At 38.8% G+C, this 25,781-nt stretch overlaps 1 protein-coding gene across 2 annotated transcripts in view; it reads left to right on the top strand.

The window, feature by feature from the left end:
* The window catches only part of LOC122809712 (protein NLRC5-like), a 1,339,659-nt gene that overhangs the window by 1,055,918 nt on the left and 257,960 nt on the right, over positions 1 to 25,781 (top strand). For both annotated transcript variants that reach the window (XM_044081407.1, XR_006365941.1), the window contains exon 29: positions 1,400 to 1,483. In XM_044081407.1, coding sequence (XP_043937342.1) covers positions 1,400 to 1,483 — 84 coding nt within the window. The remainder of the gene's footprint in view (positions 1 to 1,399; positions 1,484 to 25,781) is intronic.

The raw sequence follows: 25,781 nt of genomic DNA, 5'->3' as shown, positions 1-25,781 counted from the left end.
GAAGCATCCTACAAGTTTTGTAGAAGTCCTTCCTTTTGTTCTTCACTTGAGAGCAGAAATGGTGGGGAGCTAGTTTGTAGTACCAGCTCCAGGCGCTGGTTAAGCCACCTAATCCTCTGTGGTGGAGACAGCAAATTTCCCTAAATCCAATTCTCCCCTCCAGCACACCCCAAGCATGCTCACTGTGTCGTGTCAGCAAATATAAAATAAAGAAATACAAGACCTCGGTTATAAATCATGGAGTATATGAATATAGTGATTAAGCAATTCCTGATAAGCATCCCTTGAAATTATTTCACAGCTTTAGTAACAAATCAAATTCAATACAAATACAACAGTAGCATTACTATTTGACCACGGCTTTGGCTGGAAACTACTCAGATGATGTTCAATGCAGATTACTTGATCTTAACATCCTACATCACCTACATTAATCATTTAATAAGCAAAATAATAAATAGGATTATTAATCAGAAATAAAATATTTATGACATATTAGTAACTTAACTTTAGAATTATTAGTAAAATACAATAATTTTCCTGAGAACCTGAATAGGATAAGTTAGGTATTGAAATGGCTAGATAATGAACATGTAAACTTTTAAACAAAGTAAATATGTTGGCAGTCAGAATTCTCCAAACAAGTAGGAATATTTATAAGATATACAGTTAGGCTATCTCAAATTCAAGGTAGGACTATCTGGAATAAGAGACGAAACAGGAACAAAGTGGAAGAAGTGGTGGAATGCAGCAGGAGAATAGAATGTGAAAGAGTGGAGGGTCAGAGATGGTGAGGGTATATATAAGCATGTGGAAGTAGATTAAAGAAACAGGGTGGAAGAGGACATGCAGTGAGGGAAGAAGGAATGCAGAGAGAAGTTAAAAAAAGAAAAATGAAAATAAAAAAATAAGACGGACTTGTGAAGCAGGAAATGCAATGATATGAGAGTGGAAGGGATTGCATAACTGCCACAGAGACATGGAAAACAGAAAGAAAGAAAGAAAGAAAGAAAGAAAGAAAGCTGGGGAGGAGGCAGTGAAAGTGAAAGAGAAATGGGAGAGGCTGGGCAATGCTTATGATGAAGAGGAGACAGCCTGGAAGGAGTGGAATAAGGATGAGATGGAATGCAGACAGGTAAGAGAGAATGATGTAGAAATGGAATTGGTAAGGTATAACTCTCAGTAAGTATCAGATAATTCACTGGTTTGAGTAGGCTAAAGGATGTTAATAAAGAATTACTTAATTCACTCATGAACTGTCATAGTTACCAGTTCAGATTTCAATAAGAGGCAGTGGTATGGCCTGACTGAAAGCTAGTGATAATTTTTTTTTTCAGATAATGGTGTAACTCATGTGCACAGCTTCCTGTACTCATCCACTTTACTTTTTTTTCTGTAGCTTGAAATTAAATGAAATCAGTAACGGTGCTTCCATTCATCTGGCAGCTAGTCTTGGCTATTGTGCAACCACTGAGGAAGTTGTGTAAGTATGATGATTTAAGATGTGATATGATGCTGCAGAGTCAGAGCAGAAAAGTGGAAAAAGCCTTTCCCACTGTATCTGTTAGTATGAAGTCAGTTTAAAACTGATTTATGTGCATATATTTTAATGGACACAGATAAGGAATGCACTATTAATTTGAACAAAAATACATTTTATATATTGTTATTTGTTAAAAGTATATGCCCAATTAGACAGTGCCAGTTTGCATTAGTAACATTAAGAGAAAATATCTCAGCCTTAAACAGTATAATTATATATTCAATTCAATATATGATGGAGCAATGTGACATTAACTTTGAATCCTACTTTCAGAGTTTTGTTTGAATGTTTGCTTTCCGGTTACAGCTGTATGATATCATCTTATTGCCTTATGAATATATGTGCCTGTCTTATTGATCATGTGACCCTGACTGTACAGAATAGCTTAAAACCTCACAATTTTACTGCTGTCCTACATGTGCAGATCATGTACAAGTACTGTACTGGATGTGAAACAACCCTTTGCTGGTCAGTTTGAGCAATGCTCAGTTACAGTTTTGCTTTGAACCTTGCATTGTCTGTAGCAGTAGCTTATGATGTAGCATATTTTAATAACTATGCATCAGTCTTGTAATGCCACTACCACAAATATGCATCATGCTCATGAATGCATAGGGAAAGAATTTTCATTTCTTATCTGAAGTAGAAAGCCTGAACTCCCCCTCCCCCAACTGTATGTATGGTCAGACATAAACAATGATTTGGATTCCTTTAAACTGGGATACTAAGAAAAATGTTTGCCCCTCTGCCTTGTCTCATATCAAGGAATGCTCTGCATGTGTAAAATTGACAATCTTGTTAAAATATGTGATACAGAAGAATCAACTCCTCATAACTTATAAAATGAAGAGCATGGTGTTTAAAAAACATCAGATTCATGTTTAATATGGTAAAAGGAAGGCTAAACGCTCCTGAAACTGCAGTATGCATTAAAATGGATGTACTTCATCAGATCAAAATGTTGACTTTTAAAAGATTGAAACCATATAGTCAATGGTCTGAAAAGTTAAAAATCAAACAAACACGAAACGCTTTACATATTGGATTCCTTTTCCATTTCCAGGACTGCTTTTGCTAGGAACTTTCTCCAGGAGGCTCCTAGTTCCTTATTCTTTCTCCTACCCCCAAGGTGGCTAGCCTTTGTTAATCAACCAATACAGCCAAAAGGCTACTGAAGTAGTGAAAATGATGAACATAATGCAGGTGTGTAAGATGTACTTATCATAACAGTAGGTGCTTGAATTCCAGACTACTGCAGTAACTGCACCCACCCACCATCCCCCTACTTCTATATATAGTCAGCTGCTGGAGTATAAAGTTTTTGAGGCTCAGGATGAGTACTGTCTTCTCTCTGTATGTTCAAGAAAGTCCTGAAGATTTCTTCTGTCTGACTCCTGATTTCTGGACTATTCTATCAGCAGTCAGAGTGAAGGTATGAGTGGGAGCCAGCATATATCTTAACTGTCCCTGATTTTTACTTGAATTTCAGTTCTGTTCTTCTTAACACCTCCTAAAACTGGTGACTTTTGGAGAAAAGGAAACTACACTTGATAAATAATGATAGTAATTACAGTTATAGACTCCTTTTACATAAGAAAATGTATATTAATTCATTCTCTTAGTTTGTCAGTGTCTCAGGTTAATAGTCCTAATATGTTAAAAGTGCCCTTAATTGTTCCTAATTATCTCTGAACTTGTCCTTGTTTCTGTTCTAGATTTGTCCCTAATTCGTTGAGAGCAATGGGGGCCAGAGCTTTGTAAAGCTGACTGGTTGTTGTTTCCTGGGCAGTAAACAACCCATACAGCCTAAAGGCAACTGCAGCAGTGAGGAATATGAACTTCTACTGTTATAGTAAATACAACTTACACAACTGCACTTTCTCTGTCACACTACCAGGGACTGTGCTTCATTTAGCCATTTGCACTAAAGAGGTCTAAGTGCAGCTTCTCTCAGTCAAGCCCCTTCCCCACACATTCTGTCTCATTTTTTCTGTGTTAACGTTCTGTTTAAAGTTAACACTTAGCCAGAGCCAAGAGAAGCACAACCGAACTCGTCGATGTGGCAAATGAGATCTGGGGTTTGTACTGGTGCAGTATGTGATACCTGCTCAGCCACGAGCCAACCAGAAGTCTTCGAGCTTATAAATCGTCCGAACCCATACGTAAAAATGAAGGGTGAGATGGACTACCAACATGGAATGCTATGGTGAGTACATAACTTCTTTTTATAATACATTGCAATTAGACACTTTATCATTTTAACCATAGAACAAACATTTTGCCACATAAGTAACACATAATCTCAGCATTTCTCATTTAACTTTTGAAGTGCAGTATAATAAAAGGAAGCTGACCTTGTATATTCCACTTAGACCTCATACAAAGGTAATCAGCATCATAAGCTGGTCAGAACTAGCAAATTCATTTTATTTAGAAGCTTTTATTTAAAGAAACATATTTCACATATCATGCAAATTTATATTATTTTACCATTTCATCATAATGTTTCCTACAGTTAAAGCTGATTACACAGTCACTTAAAATATATAACACTAAATTATAGATTGTCATAAATTAAAAAAATATTGCACCATTTTAACTGCAGATTTTATCCACAATATACCCCCAAAATAATCCATTTACTTATTTTGGTTCAAGGGAACTAGCTCTGTAATATAATTAACTGAACTAGCCCAGCACTGTTTCCAGTCATTTCATCCATTTATTCATCTAAAGATATAGACCCCCCCCCCCCAAAAAAAAAATCCATTAAAATCTGTATGATACAAATGTGCTGTCTTGATTCGGTTTGCCTTCTCCAGTTACATATAACTTCAGCATCAATTGCTTGTCCTTTTTTTCAGCATGTTTTCTATAGTCTACATTAACAAAACTATTCCTACTGAATAAAACTGCTTTGCAACAACAGAACTACATTCAAATAAATGAACTGAGAGTGAATTATTTAGATCCCTCATTCTAATTTCTTGTTAGATCTCTCACAGAGTAAAACTTTTTAAAAATACAAATATGAGCTATATAACCAAGCCTCACTTACTAAAGTCATATTCAATATAAATGTTTCCTCTGAAACTAAATTACTTTTTATACACCATAATAGGCTACGGCTACCAACTTAAAATGCAACAAAGGCGGCTCAAACAAATATTTTGCACACTTTGGTTTTATCAAAATAAATTGTAAGATGTTACCACCTCTGAAAAGTAATGGCATGGTATTTGATATATTTTTAATGTAGAATAAGAACGTTAAACTAAAATGAATCCCCTTATTTATGATGTTATTGGGTTCTATAGGTGTCTAAATGTAGTAGGTACAGACCTTACAAAATTTCTTTTGAGGAACTCAAAATTAATTGAGATAGAAAGACATTTTACAGGTGATTTGAATTGCCCCAGGTAAGCTGGTAAGCTGGTCACTTGATCAGCATATAGTTCACTGAACCAGGCTAACAAACTTTTAATTGAGTATGCCATCAGATTTTGGCTACCACCAAGTTGTGGAAACAGAAAAGGAAACAAAATATGTTATATAGTGTCTATGTTAAAAACAACATCATAATAGGAGATGATTCTTTTTAGGAGGAACTATGTAGTTTGGACCATCTTAGTGAAAGTAAAATAGTATATTTTAGGCAAGATAAAGGACTCACTCTTAGCGTATGTGACTTTTTTATTTCATTGCTGAGTAGCCAAGACATTTGTTCCTAATACATGATTAGAAGCAATTATAATCCTTATTCTTATCAATTTAATGTGTAACTTATGTTAATAATTTTGAAAGGGTTACACTGGAAATAGTAGTACTTGATACTGCTGCATAAGGTCATTAGCCAACATGTTTTTCTATGGATTGTGTATCACTAATCTTTTCAATTTTTTATCAGAGTAATTAAAGTACTCAGCAATGGTTCTAGCCTGACCTCTGTCCAATGCCTGTAATGAGCTTGCATTTTCCCCCTGTGACTCTGTGGGGTTCCTTCTTTTTTTTTTAAACACATTTACTGAATTATTAGTTGTGACACAGGCACATTTACATTTATATAAAAGTAATCAAACTGTATTAACAACTTAAAATTAATAAACATTATGCTTCACATATATTGCTAAATATCATATAACCTGTGCAACATTACATAAAATATACTGAGTGTTTCCATCTCAGACTGGAGTTGTAGGCAGCAGCACAGACTCTATATGGTGGTGCCTGGGTCTATATTAAATCAACGAAAATCCATTACATCGAATACCAAAACAGCGACACGTATTACTCAAACCGCGAAAATACCGAACTCACTAAACCGTAAAATTTAAAATATCAAACGCTCATAGTCGGCCAACCCCACCACCTGCTACATACTACCTACCCAAACAAAATAAATAAACCCCATACATACACTAACCAAACCCTACTCCTAATCCTAAAGTAAAGCACCAAAACTCAACTTCTAACCCTACACTATACCCCACATACGCAACTATCTATGCACTATCCTTAACCCCTCCCTAACCCTATGGTCAGTAACTACCGCACACTTCCCCTATGGAGATATACCCAAACAAAATAAATAATACACATAAATACATTTAACAAAACCCTACTTCTAACACTACACTAAATCTTACACACATTACCTATCTATGCACTTACCTTAACCCGCACCCTAACCCTAAGTTCTGTAACTATCACACACTTACCTTACGGAGCTATACTGCAGACGGGCCAACCAACACTTCGATATTTCGAATTTTGTGGTTTTGCACATTCGACGATTATGTATTTTGTGCAATACATGTCGATGATTTTTTATTCGCGTAAACGGAGTTTCGACAATCTAATAGGAACCCGTGGTGCCTATAGGGGAAAAGAGTTGTATATACTAACAGCTGTGGGCATTAACTGTAGTGTGCATTATCTTCAAGATAGGAGAACACATATCACAGACTGCATGCCGAGTCAGGGCAGGCCACTCAACAGTTTAAAAATATGGCTCTAGGGGAATGGATTGTATTGACTTATGTTGACAAATGGGCATGGGCATTTGGTGGTGATAAGTGGGTTGAGTACCTAGCCTACTCTGATCTATGCCAGGGACCCATGCTAACAGTGGTAGAGGTGTATAAGCCCCTATATGCCAGTGTGTACCCACCATAAAGCCCAGAAGCCCTGAGCTAATGAGATACTGGCTAGCAGGTGTCCATTTGCCCAGCTTGGGTTAACCAGGATAGCTCTGTTGAGCCAAAGTCAACCTGTCAAACATGAACTAAGAATTGCTACTGTCAATGTAAGCTCACTAAAACATCACAGCTTGGAAGTGGATCACATGATGATAAGGAGGATGCTCAACATCCTGTGTATCCAGAAGACAAGATGGAAGGGCAGTGCAGCAAAACCACTTGGCTAGGCATTCACAATCTACTACTCAGGAGGAGAACAAACTAGAAATGGTGAGGGAATTGTGGTTAGAGATTGGCTTCAGAACACAGTAAGAGATGTCATTAGAATTAGTGACAGACTCAGGACAATCAGACTGCAGTGTAAAGGTAGGGCAGTCAGTGTTCATAATCTCAGCCTATGCTCTACAATAGAATTGGGACAGTGAGGAAAACAGTGCTTTCAGACAGCAGTTGTAGGACCTACCACATAAAGCAGGACAACATGAATTGGTGTTGATAATGGGGGACCTGAATGCACATATTGGGACAGGCAGAACTGGATATGAGGATTGCCTAGGTCCACATGGGTGGGGCAACAGGAATAAAGGAGGAGGGGCCATTCTAGTCTTCTGTCTGGCAAATGGCTTGATGGTGGCACATGGCTGAGCAAGACAGACAGTCACAAGATCACATACAAGAGTGACCAACATAGAATTCCTCCTAGGAAGGAAAGGGCACTGGGGTAGAATAAGCGATTGTGAAGACATCCTTAGTGAAACAGTGGGCCAACAGCATAAACCACTGGTTACCACAATCAGCTGCAAGCAGTGGTCAGAGCAGGCTCTAAGGTCAACAGAGACTAAGCTGTAGGTCCGCTAATGATTGGCAGTAGAGCTTTACGTGCCCATTCACGCATGTCGTCACACAGAAGACGCTCTAACTGAGAATCGAGTGGACCTGACTAGGAAGAAGTACTGGTTGGCTAACAAAGAAGTTAAAAGAGGAGTTGCGTTATCAAAGACCAAGACATCAAAGTCACTCTACCACTTTTTGGAAAGTGAATCAGTAGATGGCACAAAGAAACTCTATCAGGTTTCAAGGCAAAGACAGAAAGATAAAGAAGACAGTCAGACACCCTTCATAAGGGATACCAGCAACAACCTGCTCTCCAGTCCACAGGGCATCAAAGGCAGAGGTGAAAGGAATACTTTCAGCAGCTTGTGAAAGAAGAAAATCCCACAGAAGCTGTACTGCTGCAGACACAGCCTACAGTAAAAGAGGAGGTCAACCTAGAAGTAAGAACAGCACAAAAGAAAATGAAGTCAGGGAAGGTAACAGGCTCAAATGAGGTCACAGCAGATATGATAAATATGTTGGGTGAGATAGGGGAGAAATGGTTCCTGAGGGTACTCATAGCCGTATGAAGAGAAAGTCATATTCCGAAATGACTGGAGAATAACCATACTAGTACCAGTGTTCAAGAACAAAGGGGACATCTGCAACAGCAAACAATTCTGGAGACCGTGATTGATAAATGAATATGAAGAGTAGTAGGAAGTAAGATGAGAGATGAATGGTTTGAATTAAGGTCAGGATGCAGCACAAATGATCCAATATTTGCAGTGAGACAGATTGTTGAGGAGAAGCTAGAAATGAGGAAAGTGTACCAATAACACTTTGTTTGTTTTACAGCACAATAAGCCACTCCTTTGGCTGATAAAAAAAAAAAAATATATATATATATATATATATATATATATATATATATATATATACATATATTTAGTAAGCTTGTGAAACTATTACTCTATTTTTGTTTTACTTGGATTGCTTGTCTGTGTACTTAATAAAGGACTTTTGACTGGAAACAGATTGTCTGCCTTGCATGGATTACTTTCAAATACTTTGTAATTCTGTACGATTATATATTTTTATTATTATTATTATCATTATTATTATTACTGCGGTGGTGGTGCTGTGGTAGCGTTGTCGCCTCACAGTTAGACGTTGCCCATTCGATTCTCAGTTAGAGCGTCTTCTGTGTGACGACATGCGTGAATGGGCACATAAAACTCTACTGCCAATCATTAGCGGACCGGAGTTCCGCTGTGGCGACCCCTAACTGGGTTTTTTTTTTTACTTAAGATGAGTTTAAGTTAGCTACTTCTACTACTTTTGTCTGATCTGATTAATATACAGTAATTAACTAGAGATATATGGACTGAAATCTTCCACACAGAGAAGTTTCTTACACTGTTTTGAAATGAGGAAAGTGTCTAACTAGGCATTCCAGACTTGGAGAAAGCATATGACAAGGTCCCAAGAAAGCTGATTTGGGTAGTCCTGAAGGGTTCAAAGTCACAAAAATATTAGTAGAATTAGTGCAGGCTAAGTACAATGACCCAATGATGCAAGTACATCAGGGGTGCATCAGAGTTCAGCTCTGAGGCCAGTGCTGTTCGTACTGGTAATGGACTGCATTAATAAACAGATGGTGGTAAGGAGAAGATCAACAAAGCTGCTGTATGCAGATTATGTGGCATTACAGGCAGACGCTGAGCAGGAACTTTAGCAAAGGAGAGGGAAATGGAATGCAAAACTGTATGCACATGGAATGAAATGGAGTACAGATAAGACAGTTGCAATGGCTGCAAATGGGGGAAATCAGAAGAAGCTGGGAATTGAGACAGAAAGGAAAATAGTTGTACAGGTTAACAGCTTCAAGTATCTGTGTGGGGTTGTTGTGGAGGGGGGAAGTCTGTATAAGGATGTCAAAGCCAGAATCAGATGGGCTGCAGCCAGCTGACACAGGGTGTCAGGGGTATTGTATAACAGAAAAACACCAATGAACGTGAAATGTAAGGTATACCCAACAGTGATGAGACAAGTACTACTGTATGGTACAGAAGCCTGGGCAGTAAAGCAGAGCAGTTCAGGAAGCTAGAGGTAATGGAGATGAAGTGCCTGAGACAGGTGGCAGGATGCACAATGTAGGACAGACAAAGAAATGAGGACATCAGAGCAGAAGCCAAAGCAGCACCAATTGTAGAGAAAGTCAAAGAGAACAGATTACTATGGTTTGGGCACATGTGCAGGAAAGAAGATGACATTCCAGTATGGATGATTTGGGCTTTTGATGCCGTAACTCATAAACAAATATTTAACACTTTAGTGAATTTTAGAATTAATAGACATATTTGTAAGTGGGTTAAAAACTGGCTTGTGTCTAGGAAGTATAGGGTATGGATAAACAATATGTATCTCCTAAACAGTATAATGAGTTCCACAGGTTTCTGTGATGGATCCTTTTAATGAATGCTTATATATCAACCTTCCCATTATCACCACTTATATTGACATTAAAATTGTAGATTAAGATAGACAGTCAGTAGTTACTAATGTTAAGGATAAGATAGTTCAGCATTATCTTGATGCCTTGTAAGATTGAACCATGTCTAATGGAATTTGTTTCAACATCAAAAAGTGGAGGTTAAAAAACAGTTTATATCCTTATTATGTTAATGACATTCTTATGCATGTATCTTGTTTACCAGGGTCGAACACTGATCAGATTTGACCATTTCCAGGTTCAGCCAAAGTTACATACATAGTAACAACAGTAAAGTAAGATTAAAGTAGGATCAGCAGTAAACTCTGCAAACTACAATTGTAACTGGTGAGATAAATGTGGTCCAAGCAAAAGAACGGGAATAGTATATGCAAGTGTGGAGGGAAATATTAGCAATGAAGAGAGCAGAACTTGTACAATACTAACAGCTGCATTAGTAGAGCTAATAACAGAAGTGGATATTAGATATATAGCAAGGATTGGAGAGAGCAGAAAGGAAAGCAGTGAATATGAGTTTATATACTGTCTTTCGGCTTTTCCCGGTTAGGGGTCGCCACAGCAGAACTCTGGTCCGCTAATAATAGGCAGTGAATTTTTTCGGTGTCAAGTTGCCAGCCTGGTGCCCAACCTTCAAGGAAGGCACACCCACTCATGCACACACCTACCTGCATGTCTTTTAAAGTGAATTTGACCGTGAGGAGGACATTCAGACTCCACACAGAAGGCACTCCAGCCGAGAATCAAACTTGAGAGCCTCTTGCTGTGAGGCGACAACACTATCCGCAGCACCACCGTGGCATACTGAATATGAGTTTATGTACTATGCTAAAATAAGTCCAAACACTCAGAAATAAAGTAATATCCTTTAATGAAATCACAGTTAAGGATTTTCATCCTTAGAACAGTCAGGACTTCATCAGAACTGACAGCAAAATTGCAATCCACCATCAAGTAATATTCAAACAGTCATGTGTTCAAAGTCATATGACATAACACTAAAAATGTTTGTCTATATATATGTAAAATAAATAAATAAAGGAAACAAAGGCTAATATTATGTCTTTTATCATAAACAAGATAAAAAGTTATAATTTTTCAGTCTTCTAAGGAAAATTACATTCCTTTCCTTGTCTCAGTATTGGTATATATTTTGAGCCCAAGTATTTGTTATTTATCCTTATCCTTTTCAATGTTCTTGTTCCTGAAGTCATTCCTAAAAAACAAACATTTTCACTACGGTCTGTCCTCTCTTTAGCAAGGAAAATTGTTACTAAAAATTGGAAATCCCAGTCTACTCCTGTCTTTAAAGTTGAGTTTATTCATCTTGTGAAATACATTTGTAAGAATGAGATTGCTACTATAAAAGCAAGGACTAACAACACAACTCATCATTTAATTGCTTGGACAAAACTGTCTAATCTGTTAGAGAAATATTAAGTGTTCTCCTATGTATATTGATTTTTTTAGTTGTTATGGACATTGTATATAGTTTGTTTTTTTTTCTTGTTACTGTACTGTTAAGTTATTGTGTTATAAAATGAATAAAACTATTTTGGGAAAAAAAAGATACAAATGCACTTTACAAGCTTTCCTTTATATGTAAGGCCTCAGGTTTATTTATTTATTTATTTTTTGTATTAGACAATGCTCACATTAATATCAGAGGTGGTCCTTGGAAAACCAGGCTAGAGTGCTGGGGACACGCTTAGCAGCTAGACTCTGGCTCTCCCCAGGATTTAATGAGAATATATTGATATCCAGTGTACTGAAGCTAAGAGCTACAAAATTATAACTTTTAATCTTGTTCATGACAAAAAGCATAATATTCAAATATACAGAACTAATTATTTGACATGCAATCATGCAAAATTAGACACATAGAAAACAATTATGTCCAAGTTGTTGTGTATTTTACACTAGGTCTTGAAATACGACCTGACCGTGTGACATAAAAGTCAGAATTGTATCTAGCAACAGGGACTGTCCTCAAGGAATATTCAACTTTGGGGACATCAGGAGCATAATTTGGAATGGAAATGGATAGTGAGACATGTTCTTCAGTATGAACATCGTCAGGGTTGCCGCGAGATCTAGAGTCTGTATCACAGGTATGATGCTGCGATATTGTTTCTGATACAGGAAGAAGATGTCTCTAGTTTCTCCTGGATTCTACACCTTTAGATTCTACTAAGTAGGATCTTGGCTCAGCACATATACCTCTCAATTGACCAATTCGATCAAAGCCTTTCGCCGTTTGCATCCTCACTGCCTCTCCTTCTTTCAACAGATGAAGAAATCTGCTCCTTTTGTCATAGCTGGACATCTGAGAAGAACGCTTCTTGAAATGTTGGGCTTTGATTGCTCTGCTGTTTTTAGCATTAGGCACCAACAAACTAGAACTGATAGGCAAGGGTGTTCTGGTTTGCCTAGACAGAAGTCTCTGAGCAGGAGAGCCAAGTAGATTGTCACAGGGTATATTTCTGAGATTAACTCATTCACTCCAGTACAACTGTTTTGAGTATGTACCTTTAACTCCTAGTGGGTGTGGCCTGAGCCTTTAAAAATTAAATTATCACCTTACAATTCTAATTCTAACAAATACTGAAAACAGAGAATATCAATATAATTGTGTTTTGTGTTCATGTATGCTCAAAGATAAAAAAGATTTATACCTTTTATGTAGCATGGTTTTGGAATTATTAATGCAAGTACGAATAGTAAGTATATTTGGCCTTAGGAGGAGCAGTAGGAGTAGGCTGTACCACCTGCAGAGGTGCACACCTATGTAATGAGTTAAGTAAATTCAAGAAGATATCGGTATTGTCACAATTTGACCTCTCCAGTAATTGCATTGCACTCTGTACTGCATGTTCAGCAAGGCCGTTTGACTGAGGATATTCAGGACTGCTAGTAACATGGATAAAGTCCCACTCTTTAGCAAATCTCTGAAGCAATTAACTGGTAAACTGAGAACCATTGTCAGAAATAACTTTGTGTGGACTACCATGGACTGAGAAATGATGTTTCATCTTAATAATAACAGCACTGGATGTTAGGTTAGGTAGCAAATCGATCTCAAACCAGTTCAAATAAGAGTCTACCAACACTAAGTAATGTTGACTGTTCCACTCAAATATGTCAGTTGCTACTGTTGACCAAGGTAGTTTAGGAATTTGGCTTATCTGAAGTGGCTCTTTTTGCAAATGTGGCTTAGTACTGTTGCACACGGAACAAGAAGAGAGCACTTTATCAATGTCTTTTGCTAGAGAAGGCCAAAATACTAGTCCTCTCACCCTTCTTTTGGTAGAATCGGAACCTTGGTGGCCACGATATAAAATCTGAATGTATTCATGTTGTAAGGAAGTAGGAACAATAACTTTTGTACCTTTGAAAATTATACCATTTTTGCTCAGCATCTCATCACTGCATGGAAAGTAAGGTTGTACCTCTGGTGGTACACAGGATTGCTTTAACGGCCATCCTACATTGATGAAGTGGTTGAGCTTTTGCAAAATTGGATCAGTCTTTGTATGATATCTGAGCTCATCAAGTCTCGTAGTAGAAAAATTAAGCACTTCCTTGATATCAACATCACAATTCTCTGCATCAAACTGTTTCATAGTATTTCTGGGTGATCTGGATAAGGTATCAGCCAGACAAAAATGTTTGCCTTTTGTATAGACCATTTTGACATTGTACTTTTGTAATTTAAGCATCCATCTTTGCAGTCTTGCTAGAGCGGAATGCATAGTCTTTTTTAAAATAGTGACTAGAGGCTGATGGTCAGTTTCTGTCTAGATTGCTTGACCATAAATATAATCATGGAACTTCGAATATGAGAACACAATTGCCAAAAGTTCCTTCTCAATTTGAACATGCTGCATCTCGGTTTGGGTAAGAGTTCTAGATGCATAGGCAACAGGTCTGCCCTCTTGAAGAATAACTGCACCAAGACTGCACTTTGAAGCATCACAGGAAAGAACTACTGTTTGTGGACATCATAGTATCTCAATGTAGGCAGGTTAGCAATTTGCTGTTTGAAGTTATCAAATGCTCTTTGATGTTGTTCTAACCATAAACCATGCAACATTTTTGCATGTCAGCTTTCTTAAAGGCACTGATAACTCACTAAAGTCAGGGATGAATTTGCCCAAATAGTTAACCATACCAAGAAAATGCTGTAAGGCTTGGACATTGTCTGGAGCTGGCATTTCAAGAATGACTGCTTGCTTAGAAAGATCTGGTTGTAAGCCTGCACTGGTAAATAAATGACCTACATAAGTAACTTCTGGTAGTCTGAATTGACATTTAAAAGGATTGAGCTTTAAATTCACTTCACACACTCTGTCCAGAACATTCCTAAGGTTTCTGTCATGCTCTACTTCACTATTACCTCCAACCAATAAATTAGCTACTTTTATTGCACATGGGTAGCCTGAAAGAATTTGCTCCATTGCATGCTGAAAGATTTCACTGGCAAAATGTATTCCAAAAGGCATCCTGAGGAATCTGGAGCTACCAAATGGGGTACTGAATGTAGTCAGTAGTGAAGATCTGCGATCAAGCATTACTTGCCAGCATTAACTCTTGGCATCTAAGACAGAAAAAATAGTGGCATTTGGCATGAGGGTTGCAATTTCTTTGACTGTATGCATCGGATGATGAGGTCTTTTTAATGCCTTATTCAGATCTCTTGGGTCAATGCATATTCTGATTTCATCTGAATTTTTCTTATGAGCAGCTACCATGGAAGATACCCACTCAGTTGGCTCTGTGACTGGACAAATCACACCTTCCTGAACTATTTTGTTTAACTGGACCTTGACTTTGTCCAGCATAGCTATTGGAATTCTTCTTGCTGGTCTGACCACTGGACTGACCTCTGGGTCTACTTTACTGGAGTACACAACTGGAAGTTTGCCTAGCTTGTCGTCAACACACATCAGCATACTCTGAGAAAATAGTATCACTGAAGCTGGAACTGGGACATGTGCTTACATGATGGACTTCTTTGGTAAAAGAAAGCAGTTTCATTCTCAAACTGTCTCTGAGACCTAATAATGATTGCGAAGGTCTTCGGACTACATAAAATTGCATGCTGTAACTGCTCCCAACTGAATATCATGCAAGCACTGCTGAGCCTTCAGTTTGAACTTCTTCACCTCCATAAGCAATAAGCTTCACACAATTGACCAAATTAAGTTACTCACCAGCTCTCACCCTAGCAAATGTTTCTGCTGACATTACATTACACTTTGAATCAATGTCTACTTTGAACTCTGTCGGCTTACCATTGATCAGGACAGTGCAAAATACTTCATTCTTTGCCAACAAATCTATTGCATTAACTTTTTCACCAACCACTAATACACCATCTACATAAAAAGTAGGGTTGCAGCTCTCTACATGATCAACTTGCTTTTTTGGGTGACCTTTCTTAATAACTGAATGAAGCTTGCCTGATTTACAAAACATTTGAAAATTATTCCATTTTTTACACTTGTGGCATCTCCGACCAAATGCCAAGCACCTCTCTCCCCCCCAGACCCATGGTTGGCTCCACAATTACGACAGTTAACAATAAGACTTGACTTGGGTTTTGCTGGCTCACTCTTATACTATACTGAGCATGAACCTTTTACTGAACTAGTCTTGGAACTTGCTAGAAAGCTCCGTCTTCTCCTTGCCACACCTACAGGGGTACTGCTGCTCTGTGCTTAGGGCCTGCTTCTGCTTGCCACGTGTTGCATGCCTTTGCTCTACAGGTGCTGAAACCATACTTTTATCACTTGTGAGCATACTTGTGTGTCTTTCTGTGAGCTCATGCATTTGACAAATCTCTATGGCTTTGCTTAATGTTAAATCACTGTCACGAAGCAAAATCTTTCTCACACTGCACCACCATTAACACCACACACAAGTCTGTCCTTTATTAATTCATCTTTCAAGTTAGCAAATCTGCACGTTTTAGCCTTATTTCTCAAGTCGGTTATATAAGCTGCAAAAGTTTCACCTGGCTTTTGGTCTCTTGTGTAAAATAAGTGCATCTCTGATGTAACATTTGTCTGGGGGTTGCACATTTCTCTAAACTTATATTTTAAGCACTCAGGGTCTTCCTTTGATTCAGCTGGTACCACAATATGATGGTTTGCCCCCTCTCAGGCATCTTCTGGTGCATACACAAATTAATTCTGTATTTCAATAGCTTCTGACCCAGCTAAGTTAAGCAAAATGAATGCCCTTTTATGTGCATCTTTGTCAGAAAAAGCTGCTTGTATGAAAATATATTCCTGCTCGAATACTCTCCAATTCTCTGCTATATTATGATCAAACACAAGAGGACTTGGTCTGCAAAATGTCTCTGCCATATCAACACACAGTAATGAAAGTGCTTGAAATTATGTATGAACATACACACACATAAATATATATGCAGAACTTTATGCGAGTACTTGTAATTATGGCCAATAGCTCACCAAACTCTTCGAAATAACTGCACTTTGCCAAATAAGTCTGTAGCACAAGAACACTCTGAAATCACTGAACTTTGTGTTCAGTAAATTTGAAGGTTAGACAGAAATGTAAAAAGAATATCTGATTCTAGCTAAATCAATCAGATATTTAAACATCAATGGCTAAGCAATGCAACATAAAACAATAACTTGGAATACCTGCCTCAGTCAGCCAGTAACTGACATAACCATCTAGTTGTATTATACAATAATATTTACTCATCTATAAGCAGATATACTGAGTTAGGTCCATTTAGATCGGGACATTTATGATGAGTTTTACTCCAACTAGATAGACATGAAGAGATAACACCACTGGGAATAGTTAGATATACATTCATACTTTTCTAACATCATATAAAGTCAGCGACACATTCAATATCGCATTCAGCTGCAAACAGCTGTTACTCATCCAAACACTAGGGGGCAATATACTTCGAATATATCGTGAACAGCAAGTTTTGTGTTTGGTCTTGATTTTGCTTTTATCTGTTATTTATTCTCCAAGAAGACAAAAAACAAGATGATGTATTCTCTTGTTACGATTATTTATAAGGATCTATGTTTCTTCTCAAACAAGATATGCGACACCTCTATGCCCACAATGGTTAGTAGAGCAGACAATAAATCACGAATATTCACATTTAGATAAGGCATTTTTTGCACAAAATGATTCCACTAGTACAGTTGTTTACTAGTCTCTAGAGGCGATTCTTATATATACACAAAATGACCTTAATAAAGGTTGTACTATTAGGACATTTACTGTTATCTAAATAAATAATATGAATATAAATATACTCTAAGAAATGAATAACACATGGACTCATGCATCTAGATAGAATGTATATTAAGAGACCCTTGGTCTATGATATTTATTTATGATTACGGCACGTTTGCACATTGTTAGGGAATACTATATATAAATGTCCATACACGACGCTTGCAATGTTGCTGATTTCTATGAGATGAATTTTTAGAAACGAATTTTTAAAAAAAGAAGTTTAAGATGAAGTTAACTGAGTCCTTCTGAAAATGATAACACAGATTTCTGAAACTTAGTCAGATATAACCACAAAGAATGTGTGTAAGTTTACATATAATGTTTTTAAACTATCAATACAGATAGAATTTTTTAAAAGAGAATTGTCAATAATATGCTTAGTTTTTAATATTTATATTATCATTAGATATTTATTATTAATATTAACATTGCATACAAGGAATGGCTTTTAATGATATTTTTAATGTTTATGAAGTTTTGAATCAAATGGAACAGTATTTGAATACTTATATATCTACTTATTGCATCTTTTTACTAACTGTGATGAATTTTCTTGATATCTTAATTGATAAACAGATCAATCATTGATTAATTAATTAAACAACAGGATATTCAATTTAGATGGGGACATATAACAGTTGATTTTTGATATAGTAACTTGTATCTGAAGAAGCGTGCTAGTTGCATGCGAAAGCGCTCATTCCTGCTGTTTTATTCTGCTAAATAAAAGAAACGTTTGGAATATTCCGTGTTCTCGTGGTGTGTCCTACAGGTTATTATCTGAGAATTCTTGTCGTCTGGTTTGCCATAGGACACTTTGGGAGCGTATCTTAATGTAGGTGGGTTAGCAATCTGCTGTTTGAGGTTATCAAATGCTCTTTGATGTTGTTCTAACCATAAACCATGCAACATTTTTGCATGTCAGCTTTCTTAAAGGCACTGATAACTCACTAAAGTCAGGGATAAATTTGCCCAAGTAGTTAACCATACCAAGAAAATGCTGTAAGGCTTGGACATTGTCTGGAGCTGGAATTTCAAGAAAGACTGCTTGCTTAGAAAGATCTGGTCGTAAGCCTGCACTGGTAAATAAATGACCTACATAAGTAATTCTGGTAGTCTGAATTGACATTTAAGAGAATTGAGCTTTAAATTCACTTCACGCCCTCTGTCCAGAACTTTCCTAAGATTTCTGTCATGCTCTGCTTCACTATTACCTCCAACCAATAAATCAGCTACTTTTATTGCACACGGGTAGCCTGAAAGAATTTGCTCCATTGCACGCTGAAAGACTTCAGTGGCAGAATTTATTCCAAAAGGCATCCTGAGGAATCTGAAGCTACCAAATGGGGTACTGAATGTAGTCAGTAGTGAAGATCTGCGATCAAGCATTACTTGCCAGAATGAACTCTTGGCATCTAGTGGCATTTGGCATGAGGGTTGCAATTTGTTTGACTGTATGCATAGGATGATGAGGTCTTTTTAATGCCTTGTTCAGATCTCTTGGGTCAATGCATATTCTGATTTCATCTGAATTTTTCTTATGAGCAGCTACCATGTTCCCACTCAGATGGTTCTGTGACTGGACAAATCACACATTCCTGCACTGTTTTGTCTAACTGGACCTTGACTTTGTCCAGCATAGCTATTGGAATTCTTCTTGCTGGTCTGACCACTGGACTGACCTCTGGGTCTACTTTCCTGGAGTACACAACTGGAAGTTTGCCTGGCTTGTCATCAACACACATCAGCATACTCTGAGAAAATAGTATCACTGAAGCTGGAACTGGGATATGTGCTTACATGATGGACTTCTTTGGTAAAAGAAAGCAGTTTCATTCTCAAACTGTCCCTGAGATCTAATAATGATTGCAAAGGTCTTCGGACTACTTACAATTGCATGCTGTAACTGCTCCCAACTGAATAGCATGCAAGCACTGCTGAGCCTTCAGTTTGAACTTCTTCACCTCCTTAAGCAATAAGCTTCGCACAGTTGACAAAGTTATGTTGCTCACCAGCTCTCACCCTAGCAAATGTTTCTGCTGACATTACATTACACTACACCTTGAACCAATGTCTACTTTGAACTCTGTCGGCTTACCATTGATCAGGACAGTGCAAAATTCTTCATTCTTTGCCAGCAAATCTACTGCTTTAACTTTTTCACCAACCACTGATACACCATCTACATAAAAAGTAGGGTTGCAGCTCTCTACATGATCAACTTGCTTTTTTGGGTGACCTTTCTTAATAACTGAATGAAGCTTACTTGATTTACAAAACTTTTGAAAATTATTCCATTTTTTACACTTGTGGCATCTCCGACCAAATGCCAAGCACCTCTCTCCCCCCCAGACCCATGGTTGGCTCCACAATTATGACAGTTAACAATAAGACTTGACTTGGGTTTTGCTGGCTCACTCTTATACTATACTGAGCATGCTCCTTTTACTGAACTAGTCTTGGAACTTGCTAGAAAGCTCCGTCTTCTCCTTGCCACACCTACAGGGGTACTGATGCTCTGTGCTTAGGGCCTGCTTCTGCTTGCCACGTGTTGCATGCCTTTGCTCTACAGGTGCTGAAACCATACTTTTATCACTTGTGAGCATACTTGTGTGTCTTTCTGTGAGCTCATGCATTTGACAAATCTCTATGGCTTTGCTTAATGTTAAATCACTGTCACAAAGCAAAATCTTTCTCACACTGCACCACCATTAACACCACACACAAGTCTGTCCTTTATTAATTCATCTTTCAAGTCAGCAAATCTGCACGTTTTAGCCTTATTTCTCAAGTCGGTGATATAAGCTGCAAAAGTTTCACCTGGCCTTTGGTCTCTTGTGTAAAATAAGGGCATCTCTGATGTAACATTTGTCTGGGGGTTGCACATTTCTCTAAACATATTTTAAGCACTCAGGGTCTTCCCTTGATTCAGCCGGTACCACAATATGATGGTTTGCCCCCTCTCAGGTATCTTCTGGTGCATACACAAATGAATGCTGTATTTCAATAGCTTCTGACCCAGCTAAGTTAAGCAAAATGAATGCCCTTTTACGTGCATCTTTGTCAGAAAAAGCTGCTTGTATGAAAATATATTCCTGCTCGAATACTCTCCAATTCTCTGCTATATTATGATCAAACACAAGAGGACTTGGTCTGCAAAATGTCTTTGCCATATCAACACACAATAATGAAAGTGCTTGAAATTATGTATGAACATACACACACATAAATATATATGCAGAACGTTATGCCAGTACTTGTAATTATGGCCAATAGCTCAACAAACTCTTTGAAATAACTGCACTTTGCCAAATAAGTCTGTAGCACAAGAACACTCTGAAATCACTGAACTTTGTGAAACCACTCATTATCAGTGTAAGAAATACTTTGAAATTACTGTATTGTGTGAATAAACTGTACATGGCAGAAAAAGCTCAGAGTAAGAAACACTTTGAGAGGAATCCACTTTGCAAATAAACTGTATATAGCACAAGAACCTTTCAAAATGGCTGTACTTTGTGAAATAACTCTGCAGTGTAAGAAACACTCTGAAATGATGGCTTTCTCCGAATAAATGCACACAGCACAATTAACTTTTCAAAATGGCTGTATTTTGACTGCACTTTGCAATATAACTGTACTTTGCATACAGCAAACCCTTTGAAATAATTGCACTATAATAGAGCACACACTCTGCAAACATTTTGCACACTCTGAGATACTTTGAACAACTCGAGTTATGCTTTGAATGGCTTCGGTCAATGCGAAATAGTAGTTTGTGCCCAAACATGGTCTTTTATCAAAAAACATGCAGTCGTCTTGCTCTTTAAGCTTAATTTGTCCTTTTATTGAACTCGCTATGCCCTTTTAATCTCTTATTATGCTCAATATACTTTTCTTGCACCAGTTTTACTTTAAACATGCTCATTAAGCAAACCAAAGGTAATTCTGAGTATGAATAGTTTTACTATTTTTATGAAATATTGTGGTTTAAAACAGTTCATTTAATTAATAATGCAGTTTGTGCCTTTTGTTTGCTTAATATGTTTTGTGCTACTCATCTGATTAATAATGCGTTTTGTGCCTTATAAATGTGCCATTTCATTTTCTTTGCCAAATAAATCATTTGTGCAGTTTTCTTTACCTTTAGCTTCTTTCTGGCCCTTGTTCATATGTCTGTGCTCCATTTCACTCAACATGCTTAGTCTGAATTCACCCAAACACATAAACACACAAAAACATACTCGGAGGCTCTAAATAAAAATCTGCCTAAACAGCAGAGACCTCCAAAGCAGACACCCAGGCAACCGCTACCCCAAAACAAAACACGTGCAACACATAGCTCACAAAGCCAGTGTGCCGAACAGTCACAGCCCTTAAGGCTAAACAACACACCTGATACACTTGTAATAGGTGACTCTATCGTCAGGCACACAGACGTCCCGCTCACCAGGCTGAACAAGGAGAAGGTCACGGTGAGCTGCCTGTCGGGCGCCAGGATGCGCCACATAACACAAGCACTCAGGTCACTCCAAGGCAAGTACAAATATGACTCAGCCATTGTCCATGCTGGTGTGAATGACCTGAGACGCACTCCCTGGACTACATGAAAAGAGACATAGAGGAGCTCTCTGAGCATGTAGCCCAGGCCGGTATGACCCTGACCTTGAGTAGCATCTTACCCTCACCAAGAATGATGCCACAATATGAAGACAAGATGATCAATTTCAACAATTGGCTTAAGTGTTGGTGTCATTCAAAGGGTATCCAATGCCTGTCAGCCTGGGATGACATGCTCGACAAGCCACGATGCTTCGCTAGGGACAGCTTGCACCTGTCAACCCTGGGCTTTCGGATATTGGCAAAGGCTCTTGCTACTCCCATAGTGCCTTTTGTAGGCAAGGCTCAAAAGACAAACCCACCTCCATAGGTATCACAAGGGATAAGAAACTAAGAGTAATGCTACTCAATGCCAGAAGTCTAAACCTCAAGATGCACACACTCGAAACTCTCCTTAGCATGGAGAACATTGATATCTGTGCAGTAACAGAAACCTGGTTCAAGGCTCCCGAGAGCACCCCAGCACTACCAGGTTATACCTCATACCATGCTTTTCGGGCCCCAAAACTTGGACTGAACCACAAAAGGAGGGGTAGTATCAATATTCGTCAAAGATACCCACACCTCCAGGTTGGTGGCACAGCACGAAGCATCAGAGACTATCCATGTGCAACTAACTGTGGGTAAAACTGCCTTCCAGTTTATAGCCTGCTACAGACCACCCTCCCAAGCACAGGAACCCCACTTGGCCTTCCTGAGAATACTGGAAAATATGAAGGTTTCTCCAAACACCATTATATTGGGCGACTTCAACTACCCAAACATGGACTGGGAGCATTACTCTAGCTCCAACACCCTAGCCCAAAGGTTCCTAGAATTTATAAACTCAAATGCTATGGAACAACTTGTTACCACTCCTACAAGAGGGGAAAACATACTGGACCTGATCATCACCAACATGGGGACACTATGCTCCAGACCAGAAGTTTATCCCTCACTGGTAAGATCAGACCATAAACTAATTTCACTGGATATTCACATCCCGACCCCACCCCCTGCCCAGAAAACCACAGTGAAAAACTTCTCTAAAGCAAATTTCACACACCTCAAAACTGAGGCGAAATCCTTCAAAGCCCCCGGGCCTGTGGAAAATATGGCCCAGACAGCAGAATCCTTTATAAACGCATTCTATGAACACCTTCAGGAATGCATGGATCATGCAATCCCAAATAAAACCAAGACCCAATCCTCCAAAGGCAGACGTCCTGTCTGGTGGACCCCAGCCATAAACAAACTATACAATAGAAGGGAGAAGCTACTACATGATAGAGCAAAATCCCAAAAAGGGAAGGCATCTCTGATCAGTATTAGCAAAAAACTACGTGCACTCATAAAATCGCCTAAGGCCAGCTTTCGAGAGACAAATTGCACAGGGCACTAAGGATAATCACAAGGCTTTCTTTAGTTATGTTAGGAACCTGGGTAGGAATTCCCAGATATGCTCAGAATTAGTCCAAAATGACAAAAAATACACTGAGCCCACAGACATTGCCAACATCCTAGCTGACAGGTTCAGTGCAAACTTCTCCTCTCCCCACCAAAAGGGCAAATATCTATCCCAACAGAGTGCTGCCCCCTGACATCTCAGATGCTCAGGTAAGAGCCGCCTCTCCAAAGCAAAAAACACAGCATCAATGGGACCAGATGGTGTCCCGGCTCGCCCTACATGAACTCCAAGAAGAGCTAAACCCAAAGATAAAACTACTGTTCAATCGTAGCCTTACTACAGGATATGTACCCAAAGAGTGGTGTACAGCAACAGTGGTCCCTCTCCACAAAGGTGGTGCCTCAACGGATCCTGGAAACTATCGCCTCATAAGCCTGACTAGCTTGGTCTGCAAAGCTATGGAAAGGATCATCATGGACCTCATAAATAAAGATATTGGGGACCTACAGACACTGGATCCTACCCAGTATGGCTTTGTTAAGGGCAGATCCTGCCTCTTAAACCTGGTCGATTTCTTTGAAACAGTCACCAAGGCAATTGACGAGGGGAAGGTGGGCCACACAGCCTACCTGGACCTCGCAAAGCCCTCGATACAGTACCCCACTCGGGCATTATAGATAAGCTCTCCAGCTTAAATATAAACCCCTATGTCACTAGATGAGTTGCAAACTGGCTCAAGGACAGAACCCACATGGTTAGAATTGCTGGAGCCATGTCAGACTCCAAACCAGTTACAAGTGGCATCCCACAAGGCTCAGTCCTGGGACCTCTTGTTCGGTATATATTTCTCGGCGGTACAGGCCAACACGGAAGGACTGTGGCTGACCAAGTTCGCAGATGACTGTAAACTGGGCGCCATAATCAACTCTCCAGCCAACACAAGCATCCTCCAAAAGGGCCTCATAGAAACAGACAACTGGTGCCAGAGCCATGGCCTCAAGCTAAACGCAAAAAGTGTATAGCCATCCCTTTGGCAAAACAAAGTGCCCACAAATTACCACATAGGTGGTAATCCATTAAGTACAGAAGAAGTCATTAGGGACCTGGGGACCCAAGTTGATAGCAATCTCTCATTTGACAACCACGTGGCCAAAGTGGTTAAAAAACATTTTATATAGCCCACCTAATCATGAAGGGATTCACATCTAGATCAGGGAGGTCATCGTGACTCTTTACTCATTCCTCATCAGGCCCATAATTGAGTACAATGCCCCTTTTGGGATGTACCTTACCAGACACCTGCAGCAACTGGAAAGACCCCAAAAGTACCTCACCAAGAGGATCAAAGGGCTCAAACAGATGCCATGTGCTGCCCGGTTAAAGAAACTCCAGCTCTACTCAGTGGCATACTGCCTACTCAGAGGCGATCTGTTCCTGACGTATAAAGCCATGTCCAACCCGGAATTAATGGACATGCTGCACCTCAGAAAATCCAAATCCCATCGAGCTACGCTGAGAGACTTGAACCTCAGCACTGAAATAAATAGGACATGCTGGAGGGACAGATTCATAACCCAGAGGCTCCCTTCACTCTGTAATAAAATCCCAGTCCAGGTTAGGCAGAGTCCCACATTGACTCTCTAAAAAAGGAATCTTGATGAGTGGATGGGAGATCATAGGTTTACCCCGGCTATCACTTCTGTGTCACTGTTAGACAGAGGCACAGTATACTAACCTCAAAAAAAGGCATAGCAAAATTAATTTAAAATGGGTGGCGAAAGCCAAACACACTGTGACTAGGCTTATAAATGCCCTTGGGCAGATAGCCTAGTATGAACCTATGAACCTATGACTTGTAGAAGTAGCTCTTCTAATCCCGGTTCTGACACCATGTTGCTTGTCTGGTCAGGATAGAACAGACAAACGTTTGTGGGTTCTGTTCAAGCAGCTTTATTACACACAAACACATCAGAAATGAGGCTTTGTAACTAAAACTTAAATAAACTGATTGACTGACTACTGCACTCATACATGTTAGCACTCTGGCTGTTCTCTCAAAACGGCATTGCTGCCTACACGTGCTCAGTATTTATATGCACATGCTACATCTGGAAATGCTTCTTAAAGGTATGTACACACCTGATCTACAATAGTTATTTGTAAAAATGGAGAATAGTGCCGGTACAAGAACTGATTCCTGAGGAACCTATGAAACAGTGAAAGCTGTATCTGATAAGGTAGGCCTAATTCTAACTATGAAAGTTTGGGTGCTAAGAAAATGTCTGAACCATTCGAAAGAATCAAATCTTACACTGATATCCTGTTAATAGGATATCTATGTAAGGGACTTGACCATTATGGTGAAGAGATGCGATTATAATATCAATATTTTAATAAGGAAGATAAGAA

The sequence above is a fragment of the Protopterus annectens genome, chromosome 8.part0, assembly GCF_019279795.1.
Source record: "Protopterus annectens isolate FY-2018-M chromosome 8.part0, PAN1.0, whole genome shotgun sequence".
NCBI lineage: Eukaryota > Metazoa > Chordata > Ceratodontiformes > Protopteridae > Protopterus > Protopterus annectens.
Note: the sequence above shows the minus strand (reverse complement) of the source record. Positions and strands in the feature narration are given on the sequence as shown.